The sequence below is a fragment of the Hippoglossus stenolepis genome, chromosome 24 (genome assembly GCF_022539355.2).
Source record: "Hippoglossus stenolepis isolate QCI-W04-F060 chromosome 24, HSTE1.2, whole genome shotgun sequence".
In the NCBI taxonomy this organism is placed as follows: Eukaryota; Metazoa; Chordata; class Actinopteri; order Pleuronectiformes; family Pleuronectidae; genus Hippoglossus; species Hippoglossus stenolepis.
In genome coordinates, this window is record NC_061506.1 from 7,530,929 (window position 1) to 7,552,223 (window position 21,295).

General features: G+C 43.1%; 1 protein-coding gene across 1 annotated transcript in view; it reads left to right on the forward strand.

Moving 5' to 3' along the window:
- The window catches only part of prox1a (prospero homeobox 1a), a 34,687-nt gene extending 16,846 nt beyond the window's left edge, over window positions 1–17,841 (forward strand). The window contains exons 6-7 of the mRNA XM_035150219.2: window positions 2,324–2,518; window positions 15,339–17,841. Coding sequence (XP_035006110.1) covers window positions 2,324–2,518; window positions 15,339–15,524 — 381 coding nt within the window. The 3' untranslated portion in view covers window positions 15,525–17,841. The remainder of the gene's footprint in view (window positions 1–2,323; window positions 2,519–15,338) is intronic.
- The last annotated feature ends 3,454 nt before the right edge of the window (window positions 17,842–21,295 follow it).

Here is a 21,295-nt window from a genome sequence, read left to right on the forward strand (position 1 = left end):
CGCCCCAGAGAAAGCCGAGATGACTAAGTACAACCCTTGTGAACCGTGCGCCTGGTGCAGCGACCTTTTCTCCTGCAACTAAAACGAGTAAAAGTGGATTTGAACACGCTCTAGTTGCACTTGACCCATGATCTTTAGACCACATGTTCAGATCATTGACATAGAGCCCATGGTATATATAAGTGTTGGCAGAAAAGACAGTTTTAAACGACTAAAATTCTATAAAAGTGTCCAGTGATGAAATGTGTCTTTATGCTATGTAATGATTATTTGTCCGTCACTTAAATAACTGACTAATTAGCTCATAGTATCAGCTCTAATCTCAGCGTTAAGGGGCGAGGAAAAGAGGTCAGGGTCACTAATGGTGTCATGGGCCACACTATGCAAATTCAAACTAGGTAGCGACATGAGCGATGCTGCTCCGATGGCCGGCGACGCTTCTGAGAATTCATCCGTGAACTAGATTCATGCAGATAGAAATAAACATAAAATTAAAAAAAACAATGCTCCTGCCTTATCTCACGCTTTCCCCTTTTCTGAATTTTATTAGTGTATATATTATTTATTGGATGTACATGGGGCCGTTGCAGTATATTGCAGTTTTACTCCCAAGTTTTTCGTTACTTTGTGTACATATGTTGTTTGCGTGTCGGGTGGCCGTTTGCAAATCGACAGATGACATCGTCTTATGCGTGCGTGTAACTGTGTGTGTTTGTGTTTTAATTGCTGAGTTATCACGTTCCTTTCGTGCAACTCTTTTTGTGGGTCAAAGCACCCCCCCCACCCCCCACCACACAAACACACACACAAACACACTTTCCCCTCTTCACCCCGAGCTTTGTAAAAACCAACTCTTTCCCTCTGCTGCACACACACACCCACCCCAAATTATGCTCCATTATGTCACCCCTCTGACCGCTCCTGACAAAATATCTCTTTCCCTCTCCGTCATCCTCTGCTCGTCTCTCTCTCTCTCTCTCTCTCTCTGCATTCCTTTTTCCATGCTGCCTCGCTCCATTCATCTCTATCTCTCCCTGTCTCCCCCTTTCTTTCTCCCCATCTCTCTCGCTCATCCCTTGTTCCTGTGAGACAATGTCTTGTAACAATACCGAGCTTAATCTCCGTGTCAAAGCCGCTTTTCCCCTTCACTGAACACACACATACACACACACAGACACACTTTCACTGGGCCGTCGCTGTACATTTTTTTCTCTCCATGTTTTGTTTCTTATGAGGAAGAGGGTGAAAGAGACACACACACACACACACACAAAACTATTATGAAACCCTTTAAAAGGTTTATTTAAATATATTGAAATTTTCTAGGTATATATTAATGAATTTATTTTTACTTTCATTCATCTAGTTGTAACTTGACACTTGTTTTGACTATAACATGTTTCACGTCACTTATATTTAAACAGTTGAGCTCAAATATTCTATTATTGAAAACTTTAAAACTTTACTTGCATGACAACAAAAGTAATGGTCCTATTTTGTCAGGCATGTTTGGTGAAGACCTGCAGGGTAGAAACTGTGTTTGATGATGTTTGTTTAATGTCAGCTCAGCTCAGTCTGAAAAGCCCACGATGCCACAATAACAAAATATATGTTTTGTGCGGGTCACTCCTGTTTGATTAGGATGCTCTCTAGGGGCCGTGCTCTTTTCCAACTAAGACCCCCAAGGTGCTTTAGTGACTAATGAGGTGCAGGAATGGAATTGTATCAGAAAGTTTAACTTTTACTTATTAAACCACATTGCTTTCGAAAGCTTGAATTGCTCGATTTCAAATTGACAAATTTTAACATTGACCACGCTGCCTCAAAAAGAGAAATAGTAAATAAGCAGAAGATCCTTGTGTGACTGTGAACTTCCTTTCAGCAGTATATGTGGATGAGACCGCAGCTCAGTGTTAAAGATTCGAAAAACATTCAAGTACTGACCTAGAGAGTTATAACTGCATTTAAAATGCCCTCAGAGGCCAAGGTACATTTTTATCACATACCAGCATGTTAACAAGTACCCAAGCAGTACTACTCCATCACAAAATGAAAATAAAACTTGTTATGATACGTTTAAAATCTTTTATAAAGCTTCTAAATTACGACAATCTGTAACCACGCTTTAAATTGTATATGGTTTCACAGAAAATAACTAAATGCTAAACATCAGGATTTGGTGTCAGGAAAAAAGCTCAAGAACACCATTTCCTGCTCCATCTGTTTGGGCTGTTGATTGGCATGCTGGGAAAATAACAATGAATTAAAATAAAAATGTATACTGCATATTAAAATGTTGTTATATCTGTGTGTGCTGTTCCAGTTCAACCGCTGCATCACCTCCCAGCTGATCAAGTGGTTCAGCAACTTCCGGGAGTTCTACTACATCCAGATGGAGAAGTTCGCCCGGCAGGCCATCAACGAGGGCGTGACCGCCGCGGAGGACATGACGGTGGGCCGCGACGCCGAGCTGTTCCGGGCACTCAACATGCACTACAACAAGGCCAATGACTTTGAGGTAAGCCGGAGCCGAGTGCGTAAAGATGATCAGTTTTCTCTATATTTTCCTGAAATCATTCAAGGAAACATGTTTCTTTAAAAAACCTGAATTAGAACGGGATTCAACTTAGCTGACGCACAGTCGCACGAACGTCCTCTACTAAGTCAGCTGTTCGGAGCGCAACAGTCACCTCACGATTGTGCTGAGGTGTGGAAGTCGCCGTGTGTGCGTGTGTGTGTGTGTTCGATGAGGCGAAAGAGGACGCCGCTCGAGGCATGGGTGTCCTTGTCAGAGCGATTTGCAGAAGTCACATCCCCTCCCTCACTTTTTCCCTCCCAATATTGGTCTAAGGGGACCTGAGGGCCCTTAAACCATCCGACGTAACATCAGCAGCATTTAGATGTCCATTAGCACACACACACACACACACACACACACACACACACACACACACACACACACACACACACACACACACACACACACACACACACACACACACACACACACACACACACACACACACACACACATTTGGCTTAGGGAGACAAATGCTGAAGCTTAAATGTTTAAAGATTTGCAGACACGACACACATGCACAGTGTCGGTCTTTGGAAGAATGAACAGCACGTACTTTGCATGCTTTGCATATCAAGGGTCAGGTAGCTTTTCACAGGTGTGTATGTAAAGAGGCTGTGCAGGAAACAGACACACACATGCAAATAATTTATGAGTGTGTGTGTTTATTTTGGGTGGTCTTATTTTTAGGAATGGTAGGTTGGGGTTCATGTCGGGGTCAGGAATTTTAGAACCACGATTGTGGCTTTGCATATTTCAGCCTTTCAAAGACAGATCAATAAAACTTTAAATGAGTGCCAACAATTTTTCAGATTAATTTCAAGATAAAATTCAACTTCATGACGCTTGAACACACAAGTTTTATACTATTGTTAGTGCATTTGCTTCCGTGGAGGTGAAGAAATGACCATTTTTCATTGTTTATTTCAGAAAATACATTTGCGATAATTATACCGTCACAATTATCTTTATCAAAAAGAACGTGAGAATGATACGGGCTCATAGTCTGTGCAACATCAAGCAGTCAATTCACGGGTAATCGAAAACTTTGAAGGACGGCAACTAATAATTATTTTTCAATATTTAATAATCAGCCTTTTACTTTTTGAATAGACCTAAATAATAAATTAAAAGAGTCCGAACCCAAGTACTTTCTATTTCCTACATAATTTCATAAGAAAAGCAGCACAACTGAGAAAATGTTTGGTATGATTTGAAAATGACCTAAATTATTATCAAAACAGTCAGATAGCCCAAAGTAAGGGTACAAAATGTCAAATCAGACTTGTGACACAACTCAAATGTTCAAAAATAACATTTTACTCAGTCCAAAAAAAGGTCTTATTATCATCGTGTCAATGTCAGACCTGAAGTGACCCAAACACCAACACCAGCAGCACCAGGTCCACCACAGATTAACCTCTGAACACAGCAGCACCAAGCCTCGTGATTCAAATGATCTGAACAATTTCCAGATTCCAGTGTCATAGCAATGATAACGTTGGCTTTGCATATTTATTTGAGCCTTTTGTAACAGGAGAATAAAGCATACAGTCCAAAAAAGGGGGTTGGCTTTTTCCTACTTGTGCCTCAAAATAAAATTGGTTCAGTGGCAGTACACTCACTGGAACATTTCCTGGTTTCTAAAATGGTTCAGAACAGTAAGAATTGTATTATGGATCTGGCATTTTGCACAAAAAGAGTGTTTATTTTGAAGAAGTCAGACGGACACATTATTGGAGCCGATAGCGATATTCAATCGGATCTTTTGGGATACAAACCCGGGAAGACAATCAATCCGAGTCGATACTTTGAGGACACAGACTTTTTTGTGAGCAAATTTTTTCCCCTCCATTAAAAAAGAATCCGTCCACACGACCTTCGTTTTACAAAATATCTCTGTCCAGGCGAAAATGCTAAAATGACTAGAAACGCTTAAACAAAGATTGCCAGGCCAGTAGGTGGCGATAAAGTCTACATCAACAATTCGTTACCAGAGAAGAACGCTTTAATCCAATATCGGGCGAGGCAGATGCCTTTAAATGTCGGTAATGTGATGCACTAATGCTAAACTTGTATAATGCAGAGAAATTGGTATATAGCCGCCATTGTTGTTGTCGTTTCTGGCACATGTTAATCACGCAAAGTAACAGAGGGCATGTGGGAAGCAAGCTGTGATGTCATCGCTTCCCAAATTCTCCGTTTTACTTCTACAAACTGATTTTGCAAAAAAATCTGCATTAGCGTTGAGAGGGCGTTATATACCCTGAAGGAAAGAAAGAGGATCAATATCACGTCTTCTGTCGTTAGTCGTTGAACTTCAAGATTTGTCTTATCGTTATCGGTAGAAGATGCTGATGTAAGTAAAGAACATGTGGGTCCTCTGTGCAGTAACGTGTTTGAAGAGGTAGGAGTTACTTTGTCCCCTTTCGTCCCTCCGTCTCTCTCTTCACCTCCCCCTTCCCTCCCTTCAACCTCGCGTCCGTCCGTCCGCCCTGAGGGAACATTACTGGCTAGGGACCCTTTCTCTCACTCTATCGCTCTCTCTCTCCCTCTGTCAAACTCCGAGGCGTGAAACTGGAACCAGGGCCGATTCAGCAAGTCTCCCGACACACACACACACACACACACACACACACACACACACACACACACACACACACACACACACACACACACACACACACACACACACACACACACACACACACACACACACACACACACACACACACACACACACCTTCTCCTTTTGCCAAATTTAGCATCATCAGAGTTCCACCTTGGTTTGTCCCCCATCACACTCACCCCTCCCCTCCCTTCCTTCCTCCTCCTCTTTTGCCTCCCTTTCCTTGCTCCCTCTCCTTCCTACCCCCTTCCTCCTGAATCTGTCCTCTGTCGATATGTTCTCTCCGTCACCTCCTTTCCTTACCCTCTCCTTTTTGTGTCCCTCCTCCGTGCGCCTTTTGTCCTCGCGCCTCCTCCACTATCGTCCAATTTCTCTCCCAGTCCTTCCCCTCTTTTCCCACCGTCTCACCCACTTTTCCTCTGCTCTCCAACCTTTGTCTCGTTCTTTCCCAGGCTCCCTTCATATCCACATCTTATCCAAGATTTCCTCTCCCCCTTTTCTGCACTATTGTCCCATCACCCACCTTAGCTTCTACAATTCAAACCTGCTCCTTGTCTAATTATGTGCTCAAAGTTGGCCTTGAAGGTTAAATAATTTGCATTTTTGTATGTTTTCCTGCAGTCAATCTTAGAAATAAGAAAGTGTTCTTAGTTTTGATGGGTTATTAAAAGCTTGTATCATTAGTTAACGCACATGTCCAGCATTTTAAATAGTAATTGTAGATTATTGCAGCGGAAAGGTGAGTGTAATTTGTTGAGTTTGTGTGTGTGCGTGTGCATGCGTGTGTGTGTGTGTGTGTGTGTGTGCTGTCTTCCTAAGTTGGCATAAACAGGCCTCAGTAATTATAGCAGCTTCATTAATTACCTCCTCCTCCTCCTCCCCTCCTCTTCAGCCACATTCTTTCAACTCTTCTTTCTTGTTTACCTCTGTCTCCCTCTCACTTGCTCACTCCATCCTTACTGTCTCCCATTTCCTCCTTCCCCTCCCCTCCCCTCCTCCCTGAAACAATTTTGCCCTAATTGCAGCTCTGCCCACTGACTAATGAGGAAGGCAAAGAAAGGAAGGAGGCTCGGAAAGGGGACAGGAGACAGGGAATAGTCTCATCTTCAAAAAAAGAAAAGAGAAAATAGAAAAAAAGACAGATTTTCTTTGCCAGGACACTGAGGGAAAGGTGTCAGCTTCTACCTTCTGCCAAGAGGAAGAGAAACATTTCCTCTTTTTTATTCTTTTCTATTGAAAACAGATTGACGAGTCGTTGGTTAAGTTTGCCAGCCGCCCTGGGCGATGCCACTCAACTCCAGCGACTGTGTGCATGTTAATGTTTTGCAATACGTGAAATATTTGTACAACTATAAGTACAACTGTACACTTTGGTGTACACACACACTTATACTGTCCACCAAACACACACACACTATCTAAACGCGAAAAGAAGAATAGAGGCCTGCAGAGTGGTGAAAGGGTTGAAGCTGTCATATTTAGGTGTGTGTGTGTGTTGGGTGAGGGCGGACAATGAGACATTTTTATGAAGCCATCTAAGGGACGTTCTCATCTTTCCAGTTCAAGGATCCTCACTGGCTCTGTCAGCACCAAACGATGGCACAGCTGCGCCACACACACACACACACACACACACACACACACACACTCATTTGTGTTCATCTCAAAGAGCAGAGATATCCTCTCTTGAAGGGTGGGTGTGGTTGCGACCAAAATCTGCCCTTTGACTTTGAACGACACACACACACACCTGGAGGCCACAGAGTGGTCACACACTCACATTTCAGGGCTATCTGGTTTCATAAGCTCTGCACTTCATGAAAGGCTAAAGTTCTCATGTCTTTCTCTGCCGTTTGCGATTCTTTGTCGTCCTTTCGCTCTCCTTATTCATCTATTCACTCATCTTTTCCACTTCCTCTTCATACGAGACCGCTGAACGCGGGGGCCGCGCTCGACTCTCAGGAATCGATTCTCCGAGTGGGCTTTCTATCTGTTCCCTCTTCTCATAGAAAACTCTCTGTCGCCTAAATGCCTTGGTGCTGAAGTTTGGGTTTATTGTTTTCTTTTTGTATGGTGGCCAGCGATGTTCCAATGAATCAGCGCACACTGGCATATTAAAGTTTGTTTCCATCCCGCGGCCTTGAATCTATCATTATTCTTCCGAACATCTTCTCCTGCTTTCTGACGTCCTAACCTCTCGTCTTCTATATGTAACCTACCCAGAGGGCACGTGCGCACACACACACACCTCAAGTAGCAGACCAGCCTTTAGAGACGCAGAGAATTTCAAACACTACACCTGTCCTGCTTTCTTTTCCTCTCCTCCCTCTTTCTCTCCCTCTCTCGCATGACATCTTACACCCTGGGACTCATGTGATGTCGCTTTTAAAGAACAAGATGAAGGTTACATTTAATTGTCTCTGATGAAGGAGGACTACAGCGTCAAATAGACAAAGATTGCAATAAAAAAAAAAAGTGTCATGGCCATGCACGGTAACAGGGAACTAGTCCTCAATTGATCTCGGATCCAGTGCAACATCTTCAGTTTCACATACATTAATGTGTAAAGTGATGCTTGTCGCACAAAAGTCCACAGACCTGCACTACACTTCAGTACAATTTGATGAGCTCCGTAAGTGACACAACTGACATCCTTGAAATATACTCAGTGCTGCTTACGGCTTGTTGTGGACTGTTAAATACAAAAGAATAAAAGCACATCATCAAAAAGCGATCCGCCTTTAGCCGGACAATGGTTTGGCAACCGGACTTTTCTATTTATTTCGAGACGAGATGCATTGTTGCGGAGGGGGAGCTGTCATTTGCGCTGGGATTTCTGGTACAGGGAAATTGTTGTTGCTATAAGGAAGACCCCACCTCGCTGCATAGCTCCTCTGTTACTACCCTCTCCAGCGACATTTGGTGCTTTATCTCTATCGTTTTCAATATTTGACAGATGTCCATCTGTCCCTCTAACCTTAGAAGTAGAGACTCTAGGTAAAAATGCACATATAATCTATAAATATAGCAGCGTCCTTGTTACGTTGCAAAAATACTGTTGTCACTCAATGTCACTGAGTACGAGTGACCAAGTCTTCTTCACTGTCTCTTTGTCTCTGCTGCAAGTAGACAGAAAGTGGTATGGTACAGATAATGCCACCTGCCAGTTTCTGTCACTATAATTATAGCTGTCCGCAGTGTGTGTGTGTGTGTGTGTGTGTGGTATACCAGTTGAGAAGAAGGAATCATCTTTGTCACTGAGCCTGATTGGAGTCACGAGGGGGCGTAGGGTGTATATGTGCGCGCGTGTCCCTGTGTATGGTCTTCCTGTATGTGTGTGTGTGTGTGTGTTGTGCATGCAGTGATTCCCTTCCCCTGCCCCAGCTGTCTCCTTAGCTTCAACAATAGGCCTGGTAACAAAGACGTGGCCTTCAGCCTCTGTCATGTGATACTAGTGGTCTGCAGCCTCTCAGTCAGATGACCCAGGCTATTGTCCTCTATGGATGACACACACACACACACACACACACACACACACACACACACACACACACACACACACACACACACACACACACACACACACACACACACACACACACACACACCGATCCTAGGAAGAACAGCACGTGTATGAATGGACACACACAAAGTGGCAGCATGCAGAGATACGAAGACACACGCAGCAGTTGTACACAAAACCAAGATACACACACTCGTGGAGATAGAGAGAGCAGACACACACACACACAGACGCAATCTCAGGACGCAGACCCTTCCTCTCAGTCACATGCAGTGTGAACAAAGAGAAACTTTAGTGCCATTGTCCTGGTGACAGTGAGATCAGTGGCTGATTGACAGAAGAGCAGCAGAGAAAGGAAACATATTGCTGATGTCCTGGAGGAACCTCCAGTCTCCACTTATACCTTCAACTTCACACAGATTTTTTAAAACTTTATGTCCGTGCAAGTGTGTTCTTTGCAGCGCTTTCCATTTTCTGCTCCGCTCAGTGCGCGGTGCAAATATAGGTGACTGTGTCAGAGAGCACCTTAGCCGCAGGTTGCTGGCTGTGCTATTTATGCGTGTACGCTGCGTGATGGAACATAGGGGAAGAGAACAGACATAAATTAAAACGGACCATTGCCTCATCTTCCTTAAATAAACAGCTGGTCAAGGAACCTTGAAGAAGGGATCAAACCCAACAACAGGAGCTGTTTTTAGACTGACTGAGACAAGTCCAAGTGTCTCCTTAAGCCCCTGAGGGAATGTTCCAGGCAATAATCTCGAAGGCTATTTGCGTTTTAATCTTTCAAGACTCTGGACGACGACACAAGAATTGTATTCATCTAAACTCCAATAAATAAAATCTATAAAAGGCCACGTCCACGTCACCCAGACAGACTTATTCAAACCCTTGGATAAAAGAAGCCCTGCTCTTTCATTTCAATGGAGCCTCTGTCGATACAGTGGGGGGGGGCCTCTTACAAAACAAATGCAGGGTCGTCCGCCAAAAAAGTTAAACCAGACTTTTGCTGGTAAAAAAGGAGAAAACGTCTTCGAGGTTAAAACCAAAATGCTTTGAAATTACACAGCATCCTTCTGATGAATTCGTCTGTGTTCCTGAAGTTAGATGTTGCAAGGAAAGCGAAAGCATGATCAGTCTCCTCTCCTCAGATAGATGGAGATCAAAATTGGGAGAAAAAGGATAGAGAGATACAGACAGGTGAAAACTAATATCATGTGTCTTATGAAGCACTTCTATCGCTATAAACCACAAGTATTTCCCTACATTTCTTAATGTTTCTTTCCATTGTGAAAGAGAGCAATCTTTCCTGATACATACACTACCACCATGCAATTTATTTATCTTACTTTACATGTTAAGGCCACAGTTCCATCTATATTTGAGATACAGAAATTACAAATACAAATTATCTAATTCGTGTGAAGTTTCATTATTTCTATTTTCTGAAGGAGACGCGATGAAAGGAAAACACAGGGAAGAGGATGAGTGAAAGGGCACTCCACAGTGTGTGTGTGTGTGTGTGTGTGTGTATTTTCCTGCCAGGGTGTATGTGACTAAAGCCAGGCCTGATAGCGGGAAAAAGTGAGAGAGAGTGAGCGAGAAGAGGAGGAAAAAGGAAGCAGATGCTCGTGTGTTGGCACAAACATGATACATCCACTCAGTCTCACACACACACACACACGTAGACACACACACACACACACACACACACACACACACACACACACACACACACACACACACACACACACACACACACACACACACACACACACACACACACACACACACACACACAGCATTGCTCAGTTCACAGAAGGAGCAGCAGATGAGAGAGCTCCAGTATTGTGTTAGTGGTCGAAAAAAATACTCCACTGACCAACAGTAATGTGTACCTCAAGGCCACGGAGAGAATGATTGGCAACAAAATGGAGGGTATGTGTGCGTGCGTGTGGGGGTTATTATAAGGAGCAACATCTTATTATATTATTATATCGCAAATAAACATGAAGAAACACTCAATAATTGGCCAATCGGATGTGCACATGCGCACACACACACAAGTTAATAGTGTCATTGTCTCTCGTGTCGAGGGATTAGAAAGACACTGAGGTAGAGAACAAAAGGAAAAACACAGTTTATTTCTGTTTGTACACCTTGAGAATCAAGCATATGGTGTTTGTGCAGTCGTTTCTTAAGAACCCAGTGGGTGTGTGTGTGTGTGTTTTTCTCTTGCGCATGGCAGCGAGTGAGGATGGAAAGGTAAAGGAGCGAGAGAGCCGAGTCAGCTGAGGTCATGCAAACACGCAGCCAGAGCAGACGTCTGCATCGGTCTCATGGTGACACCGTGTAGACAAACAGCATGAATTCTGAGAGACTGAGAAAGAGGAGAAGAGGGCGATCAGCTGATGAGAGCTGGAGCGGATGGATAGATTGATAGAAGTTAAGAAAAGGGTTTGAGTGTGGAGAAGGAAAAGGGGAAGTGGAAAGAAAAAGAGAAATAGTGAGAAGACAGGTGAGAAAACAGCTTCAGTGTTAGTCAGTCATTTACTAAGTTATTAAACCTAAATTCATAATTTTATTCAATGATGGAACAAATAATCTTTCAATACAACAATTTTCATTGATTCCTTGGAGATATCTTTGAATCCAACCACCAGTCCAACACAAAGTTAATCAAAAATAAATCAAAAGTCTTTCAGAAATACGCTTCACTCTCAAAAAGCCCCAAAGCTCAATGGCCGACAGTCGCAACTGTGCAAAAAGAATAGCAACACACAGAGACGCAATAATATCTTGTTAGCAGCTATGATTAGCATGACGCCAAACTGTATTGTTTTCACGTGTTAAAATGGGACAAGTGTATCCATAAAGAAGTAGCCTACTTAATTCTAAAAATATTTTTTTACAAGCCCTTTTGTGCTCTTGGCCTGCAACACTGTACAAAAAGAAAAAAAGAAAGAAAACGACTAAATTAGCAAAATAGACGTCACCGTTACTTAGTGCTTATTGCTGCACTTCAGGTTTGAGTTTCTGCAGGTGGACGCTTGTTTGTGTTTTTACTGCTCACGCTTACAATTTTATTTTTCCTGTGTACATTGCAAACAAGCATCTACTGTTGTTGTTGCAGGAGTATATTCGTCCAGGTTGATTTTTTGTTTTCGTCTGGAAAGTTGAAAATACAAAGTTTCTGAAACGGCTAAAATTGACTGTAACCGTACACCCACAATAAAACATTTAAAAAAGGTAATTTTAATGCAGCAAGAGACACAGATGAAGCCAAAAGAAAAAACAGATAAACAGGAAAATGCAAATGTCAGTTACGTGCGCAGCAGTGGAAAATGACTGAGGACGAGCAGTAAACGGTTAAAGTAGCCCTCATGCAGGTGACTCGTCTTGAAGGCAGCGGCTGTTTTCTGTCAACACTGCTCACTTCAAACGTCTCAAAATATACCACCGGTTTAAAGGTGTGATGACAGATAAATGGTTAAGTGAGCTCTGTCATGAGATAAAGAATAAATTTCCAAGAGGAGATGAGGGGCAGGGGAGCCAACAAGGAGGAGGAGGAGGAGGAGGAGGAAGACGAGTGAGAGAGAGGAAGGAGATAAGGAAAAAAGGGGGAGGCTGTCCCAGTGGGCGTCTTTGTTGGGCAGCAATTTAGAGATTTAAAGGCTCTTGTCCTTCTGCGTGTGTATGTGTGTCTGCTTGAGTGTGTGTGTGTGTGTGTGTGTCTGAAGAGAGTAATTGAGCCTCCCTTCATCCAATATTTACCCACCAAACCAGAGCAACCATGCGAATTCTGTTTACTGGGAACCAAGTGTCTTTCTTCCTCTTTATCTTTCTTTCTCTTTCCCACTTTCCCCCATTCCTCACTCGCTCCCTCTCTCCTGGCAACTAGACATCATATCAAGATCCAAGCCAGGAGTAAATCGTGCACACGCACGCACACACACACACACACACACACACACACACACACACACAGGGGAAACAGGCCCATCTGTATTGATGATGGCCTAATTTAGATCTCTTTATTGGACTGATTTACGACAGCCAGACAAATCTGGGCATCTGGACCCAAGTGTGTGTCTTCCTGTGTGTGCGAGTGTGTGCGTGTGTTGTCCAGTCGAGCTGATACCCAAACCGGACACACAATATCCTCTCGGCATCATTTCATCCTTTCTGCTCGTGTTTCCCTACCTCTCTCTGTGAATCAGCAGTCTCCTTTTCCCCCCTCCCCGCCGCCGTCGTCTTGTTTCAGCACTTTGAGTCCTCTCGCCATCCTGAAACATAAAAAAAAAAAAAAACGCCAGTCAACGTGCGGAACAAGGCGGACGCAGCACTGCAACACAAAGACCTCCCTAGACCTTGACCTGTAAAAGGCCAGGACCTTTCTAGGTCAAGGTCACGTTGCAATTTGAGATATCAATCACAAACAATGGACAAATGAAAAGACAGCACTTCGATTTTTACAGCTAGAACCTTGAATGTGAAAAAAACAGAAGCTAAACGATCTAATATCTTGAAATACTTAAGAAAAATTGTCCTGGGATGACATTAAACTGTGGATCTGTTAGTTTTTTTTAAAGATGAGAGCAAATTTGAACAACTAAGAGATTGGGGGGGGGGGGTGATGTAATCCAAGAGGGAGAGGACGCCTCAAAGGCACATTCATCTTCAAGATCAAGCTCGGGTTTCAACTTTTATTTTTCCCAGTGGACACTTTCACAGCAGCTATTAAAAAACAGCAGCTTGACTTTGGGGCTTCCTTTTATTTTCTTGCAGACGTAAAACAAACACTTTTAGCCCTTTCAAAACTGCATAAGCGGCGCAGACGTGCTCCTATTTTCGGAGTTGTAGATCTCATTCATGTCCCTAATGATATAACTGTGTTCATTAAGTGAGAACAAGACAGAAACTAAATATGATTTGAATGGTTTTAAACTGCCAGGTCAGTCGAAAGGAGGAAATGAAAGAGTCAAAATGATAATGAAAGTGTTTACGGGTGACTTCCAGCTTTAACTTTGATTCATGACTAGTTGTAAATGTGCACACACACACACACACACACACACATCCTGAGCAGTGAGGTATCATCGCAACTTCCTATTTGGTTTCACCTCCAAATAAAACGGTTCAGATGATCCAATACAAAGACTGAAGTTGTGACAAAGTACAAAGAGTGAGGAGTCTACCCTGTTGGCATGAACACAACAAGTTCTCACCTGGAAAGGTTAAACTTGGATTTGTGAACGTGTGTGTGTGTGTGCCTGCACAGTAGTGTCTATACCAAAGACAGTGACAGAGGGCCTCATTGAAATAACTGTGGTCTCAAGGGGCCAGCTAAAATGAGAGAGAGACGGTAGGTGAGGGGAGACGGAGTATACGAGAGTCCGGGGAAACATTTAGGGTGGGAGTGTGTGTGTTTGACTACGAGTGTGTGTGTGTGTGTGTGTGTGTGGAGGGTGATTCATCCGTTCTGGTGGCGGCTAACCTTGGCGCGTCCTGCCACGCGTGACGGGGTTACACCCAGACAGCACTATGCTGTCCTCTACGTGCGAGTGTTAGTTTGTTGGGGTGTTTCGGGAGCATGTACTCATCTGGAGGAGTCTGCCTCATGTGTGTGTGTGTGTTTGTGTATCTGCATGAAGAGACAGCGACAAAGAAGTAAAAAGAGGGGTGGGTGGGGGTCCTCGTCAGGTTGTTTAGTGTCTTTGTATGATCTTGCCCCCGGGAGAAAGGGCAGAAAGAAGAATGAACAATGTGTGTGTGTCCGTGTTTTGCTGTCAAACACGGCTATGAGCACAAACACAGCATTAAAAAAAACACACAGACACACACACACGCAGCCTTGTGATGACAGTATATTTATGCCTGCACGGGTAAAGGACAATTGGAACCCTGCAATCCTGTTTAGACTCCGCCCTCCCCACACACAGACACACACCCGCACACACACACACAGTAAAAGATCCCAGACAACTGTTTACCTGCCATTGTCAAGGACTGAGTGTGTCATCTGTCATTGTGTGTGAGTGTGTGCACAGACCACACACACACACACACACACGGTCTGTTAAGAAAGGGGAAGTACGGTTAGAGGAAGTTCACCACTAAAGAAGAACTTGCAACAGGAATAGAAATACATGCACACCTGAAACACACACACACACTGAACCCAAATCTGTGATCCCGTTCAGTCACACAATTACTTTTCCAAAAGCAAACTTTTTTTTATATTTGAATATATAAATGAATATTTTTATTGGACATAAAAATCTCATAGGAAAAAAAATACACCTTAAATTTTTAAGTTTAAGTATTTGTTCATTTAAAAGATAATTGAGATCGTCATTAAATTAATACTTTTCCTCCTTTTCTTGCTCTTTTGTTTCATATTTCTTTGCTAAAATTTTTTAGTGATTTCTGCTCTGAAAAGAAAACTTTGCAATATTTTCTGTCCGAGTATTCAGGGTTATAATACTTTATTGTAAATTTTCATTACGGACCAGAAAGGAGAAGGTGATGGTTTAAATGGTAGAGGAACTTTTCTTCGATCAAAAACAAACACGTCACCAATGATTTCCTTTTTCTTTCACCCTCAGGTCCCCGAGCGATTTCTGGAGGTGTCTCAGGTGACTCTCCGGGAGTTCTTCAACGCCATTGTGGCGGGCAAAGACGCCGACCCCTCCTGGAAGAAGGCCATCTACAAGGTGATCTGCAAACTGGACGGTGAGGTCCCGGACGTCTTCAAATCCCCCAACTGTCTACAAGAACTCCTCCACGACTGACGAGGTCGCGAGGAGGAAACGCAGCAAGCAAGACAAACCTGCGCGGACCGGGAGAAGACTGTGAGAACACGTTTCGAGAGGCGCACGGTCGGGTTGAGGTCTTCGGTGAGATACGTTTGAAGGAGTTTGACGATGCAGAGACTTGAAGTTATTCTTCTCGGAGGCTCCGGGGGGACGTTTGCTGGTGGTTGTTTTTGGTCAGCCCATCTTTTAAAAGACAAACCCCGCCCTCGAGATGTTTTATAAAGAAAAGAAAAAAATCCCTCTTCGCCGACGCAGAGGGCCGAGACTCGTGAGTCGGATGATCCTCAGATTAACAAATCCTGCAGAGACTTTTATGAATCAAAAGCAAAACGGTGAGAGTTGAATATCCTTGCACTTACAGAACAGCTCCTCCCAGCCTGAAACCCCATCCCCTCCACCTCGTCCAAGCTCACTCTTCGTCCGGCTTCACCGATGAAGAGGAAGTCTTCAGCCCAAGACCTGGGATTGGGAGCGAACTAAAAATGAAGATGATAATATATATAAAAAAATCTTTTTATTGTGGATGTTTTTAAGTTACATGGACATTTTGGAAAAAATAAGTGATGTTTCTGTATTTTTTTTCTCCTTTGTATAAGCTTACACCTCCTCAGTCACTTACAAAGACACACACACACACACACACACACACACACACTTTCACATACACACACACAGAGGAAAGCACAGTAGCAATTCCAAATCCCAAAAAACAAACTTAGTTGTTGTTTATTTCCCTTAATTTCCCCTCCTCTTTTTACTTCTTCCTCTTCTTACTGTACTGAGACTTCCTGGGTGTTCGTCTTGACTGTGGCTCTCCCTGCCCCCCCACCCTCTGGCTGCCCCTTTTGGCTCATGTTGCATTCAGGTACCCAGAGCATCAATGGCAAGAATTTTCAATAAGAATTAAATGACTGATACAACACCAATCCTATTTTTCTTTTACGATTTTAGAAGACCAAGTCAAAAAATCGGAGACGGTAATGTTAAGAGATTAAAGAGCGACCCATTCTCCTAACCTCCATCTCGATTTTCTGCATTTACACAACTGATTCTATTCATGACTACAGAACTGAACCTGCAGAACTGACATTAAAAAGTGACCCTTCTTCTTTTTTTTTTTATATATATATAGAAACACAAACCTCAGCTCCCACACACTGTCAGCACTCGAGTGAATTGACTCACTCGTTTTTAACCCTCATTAGTCACTTACTACATAGAAAATAGGAAATGCCTGATGAGGGCCGGGAAAATATACGTCGGTGCTTTACTTAGTTTTTTTTTGGCATTTCTGTATTGCAACATAGACACAAATATCTAAATGATAAGATTAACTTCTGTTGTTGGATAATGGATAAATGCAGGATGGGGTACTAAGGCCATGTTTGGTGCTGTACCAATTTTGGTGTCATTGTTTGCCCTTCATTTTATTTCATTTGTACCTCATGTTTCGCAGAATCTTTAACATCTTTATTTAATTTCATTTTGAAAGAAATGTGGATTCATGCCAGTCAGATTGATTGATTTCAACGGTCATCCCAGCTTCAACTGGTTCTTAGATCACAGAGCGCAAATCACATGATAAACAAGAATATGGTCGAGTGCATATCTCCACCAAGGCCCAACAGTCCCCCTAAAACCAATCAAGTTGCACCAAATTTCAATCTCATTGATTTCAGCTCTCTAAATATTGTTTAAATCAAGATTCATGAATTATCTCCTGGGAAAAATTATGAAAACATTCCTGGATCATCCCCCTGGTCCAGATCTTCTTCCCTGACCTATACCGCATTCTTCCACAAAGTTTCATGTTTTAACACTTTTTAAAAAACCCTGATGACCGACTGTGCTACAATCAGGTGTGTTTCAAATAAAAACAGGAATTTCCCACATTCTGACATTTTAACCCCCCCACTGTCAAACCGCGGGATGGAAGCGTGGTTTGTATTTCAGCTATTCCTCTCTGCTCTGGGCGAACAAGAGGGGCAGCTGCGCCAGGCGGGTCATGTGTGAAGTGTTTAAAGGTTTTAACAGCAGAAAAAGAAAAAAAAATGACATACAACAAAATGCTGATATTTGTAGCTTGTATAGATGTAATAATTACTCTGGTCACTCTGATACTTTTATTATTTATAATTGAAATAATTATTCCTATTAATGTTATTATGATGATGATGATGATGTTGATGATGGTGATGATGATGATTAATGCTTGCTACAGATTTGACCAGTGGTTTACTCATTGTTTATCCATCACACTGCAACATGAAATAAATTATTCTTTGAAAAAAAAGTCGGAGGGATGTTTTTTTGGGAGTGTGTGACTGTACTTTGTGTTTGCACTCAGCAGAGGTGCAGAGGGCGTTGACCCGTTTGCATGCGCCTGCCCACACACACCAAATCACCATCAACCCAGGCAGTAACTAGGCAACATGATGGCCACTTTATCTCCGTCCGTGGCCTCCCTCCCTCCGTCACTCTCCCTCCCTCCCTCCTTTCTCTCCCTCTCTCTCGCTTTCTGGATTCTGTAAAGGGGACATGTGATCCCTTGTTGTTGTTGCTGATGAATTGAAAAGAGGAGCGCTGTGTGATTATTGTCAGCACAAAAGCCTCAAAAAGCTGCTGACGTCTAGATTAGCCAGTACAAAGACACAGGGACAGACACACACACACACACACACACACAAAAAGACATAGGTACAGACTTGCACTCACACACGCACACACACACAAAGGCACAGGGACGAGGCCCGTCTGCCCTTGCTGCCCTAACCTCCTTCTCACTCCTCTATCCCGTCTCTGTTCTCTCTCAGCCCTCCATCACTGATATCACTCCCCTTTTTTTTTTATTTTACCTCTCCTGCCTCCTCTTCACTTCCCTCCTCGTAGCTTTTATTCCATCCACCCTCCTCTCACACCACTTACCTCCCTAACACACACAAACACTCGCCGTGCCCTCTCTGTGTTGGCGCCAAACACTAACTGGCATCTCACAATGCCAACCACCATCACCAGCATGGGACAAATTGCCAGCACTCAATGTTCCTCTTTTTTTCTCTCCCCCTTCTCTCGCTCTTTAAAACAAGGTGTGTAAAAACAATGGCGAGAAATTCAGCGGTGCTCAAGTTTAAATAAAATTGCGTCGATGATGTGGCAGCGCTTGCATGTAATAATGCAAATATTGCCAGAGATAATTAAAAAAAGGCGATAATTGCATAATAAAGCTGTTTATAACCCTGTAAAGCAACACCTCCTGTAATTATCCCGTTGCTATGAAGATAATTTTCCGCTCCGGAGAAGTCAGATGGGATTAAAGGGAAAAAAGTGATGCAAGGAGTTAACCACCTTACAAAATAAAAGCATAAAATAAAGACATGGAAGGCCTTAAAGGTACGGACAGTAATCAAAATACTAGGATGTTGTATTTTAATTGTGTTATTACTAGGTATATAATACATAATTTATTATGAGGTAAACTTTTAGAGATTACACTTGTAATAAAGGATACCACACACAAAGTATTTATCCGTTATTAAAAGTCTGATTTTAGCCGTCTGATTCCAACCTACGTCTCCAATTGTTTTTCCATGATTCGTAAAGGTCTGGTGTTGCATTCACTGACGACTTTTTTCAGTAGCTGGTGGAAGAGTCAACCAATCACAGCTGTCACCACCCCATGCATGCACAATGAGACATTTTAAGGCTCATTTATGCTCAACATTTGCTAATTTTCATCCATATTTGTGCACGCCTTCCGGAAGCTTAGGGATGCGGATGAAACGGACGAAACCAAGCAGTGCCACAGGTTAACCAGGTGGGGGGGCAGTGTAGCCAATAGCTCAAGTGAGATGACCAAAGGGCAGAAGCTCAACTGTGCGCTCCCCTCTAGTGAATGTATTGCTCAACAGCTATGCCAACGTAAAAGATGCATGTGGTCGGTGACGGTTACATCGTTAGAAATGGACGCATCTCTTTTCGTACGTAAATGAAGAAACTTCTGTAGAGAGCTAGTGGCATTGGGCCTTGTTAGGGGGTATCGGACAATGGTGTCGTTGCAGTCTCCTGTACACGGCCGATCATAGAATTTAAGGGGGTTCCAACAAAATTGACATCGCTGTGGACTTATGTAATCGGCCGTTTTCAAGGGCCTCCTCAGAGTTCGGGGCGATTGCCTGCGTTACCTACGCTGTTGCAGGCAGGTTCCTAACCCTGCTGAAAATGAAAATGGAAATCAGAGACTGATTATTTATTTAAATATTGGACATAAAAACTCAAATATTTAACTTTCAGCAAATCCAAACTACGGCGAGGACAATAAGGTAGTGTTGTGTTGCTTAATCTTGTAGTTAATCGTATGCAGAACTAAACCAACACAGATGGACATAATAAAGACGCATCATAAAAACAAACCTGTTGCAAATTTCAGCTTTAAGAATAAAAAAAAAAATCGCAGATATACAGACGGGCCGAGATGAGCAGTATCCCGTGCATTAGCTTCCACTGCCAGAGCTTTTCATTAGAACAGGAGGGGCTGAACAGGAGGTGGGGTCACTCTTTGCTCTATATGATCACACACACACACACACACACACACACACACACACACACACACACACACACACACACACACACACACACACACACACACACACACACACACACACACACACACACACACACACACACACACACACACACACACACACACGCGCACGCGCCCGCACGTGCCGTCTGCCTGTGAAAGCACATCTGAGCAGCGCAACAATAAAACAGCTGTGTTTGTGTTGGCCTGCTGATTGTTTCATTCTCAATCAGCCCGTCGTACACACAAAACGCACTCGCGCAGACACAAACACACTTACTGTCCGCGGAGATGGCGCGACAGTGATACATCTTGGGTAATAGCCGCCGTTATTATGGAGGAGGGAGCGGGTTTATTATGGAGAAAATCTCTCCACAACATCATTCTAATAGCTTTAACTGTCGCCTCTGTGTTAACTGCTGCTAGAGTGAATGTGGTGTGTGTGTGGAGTGAGATTTTCTCTGCTTAATTCACTTCCACTGTCATGTTGGCAGTTAGTGGATGGCCTTAGATGAAGCAGTTGATTTACGCACCTACAAAATAACAATTTCTATAGTCACAAAAAAAATAGGCCAGACATCAGGGTTGTAATTGCGATCTAATATCCAACAACAGCCGATTGGTTTGCATTTCTACTATTATATAAACTGTACTGATCTATATAATTAACAATATTAGCAGTTGTGAAAGGGTATTGCACATCCTTTTTTTCCGCCAGTCGTTTTCTTCCTGATTTTAAGTTGCATGATTCATGAAGAGGGATGACCCACATTGTTGTGATGTCACAACTGGTCAAGCCTTCAGCTCATTGGTTGGCAACCCCACCGTGACTTCACCCATCGGTTTTTGAACTGCCGTTTTTGAGTTTGGCATTTTGTCCGGGGGGAGGAGCCCGACTGAGATTTTGAGGACCCACCTACATCTGCTACCTGCACACATTGGACAGTAGTAGCTGTCAATCACGCATTATCTACGCCACAACGCATATCATCATCCTTTCCTTTCTGCATCGGAAAATTAACATCATGCTGTATCGAAGAAGACTTAAAACTACAGATTAATACATAAAGCCGATAGGAAAATGTTTACAGACGTCATAAATCAAGTGAGAAATAGGAAACTGCGACCTTTGAAGTCGCCCCCTGCTGCTCATTTGAGAGAATAC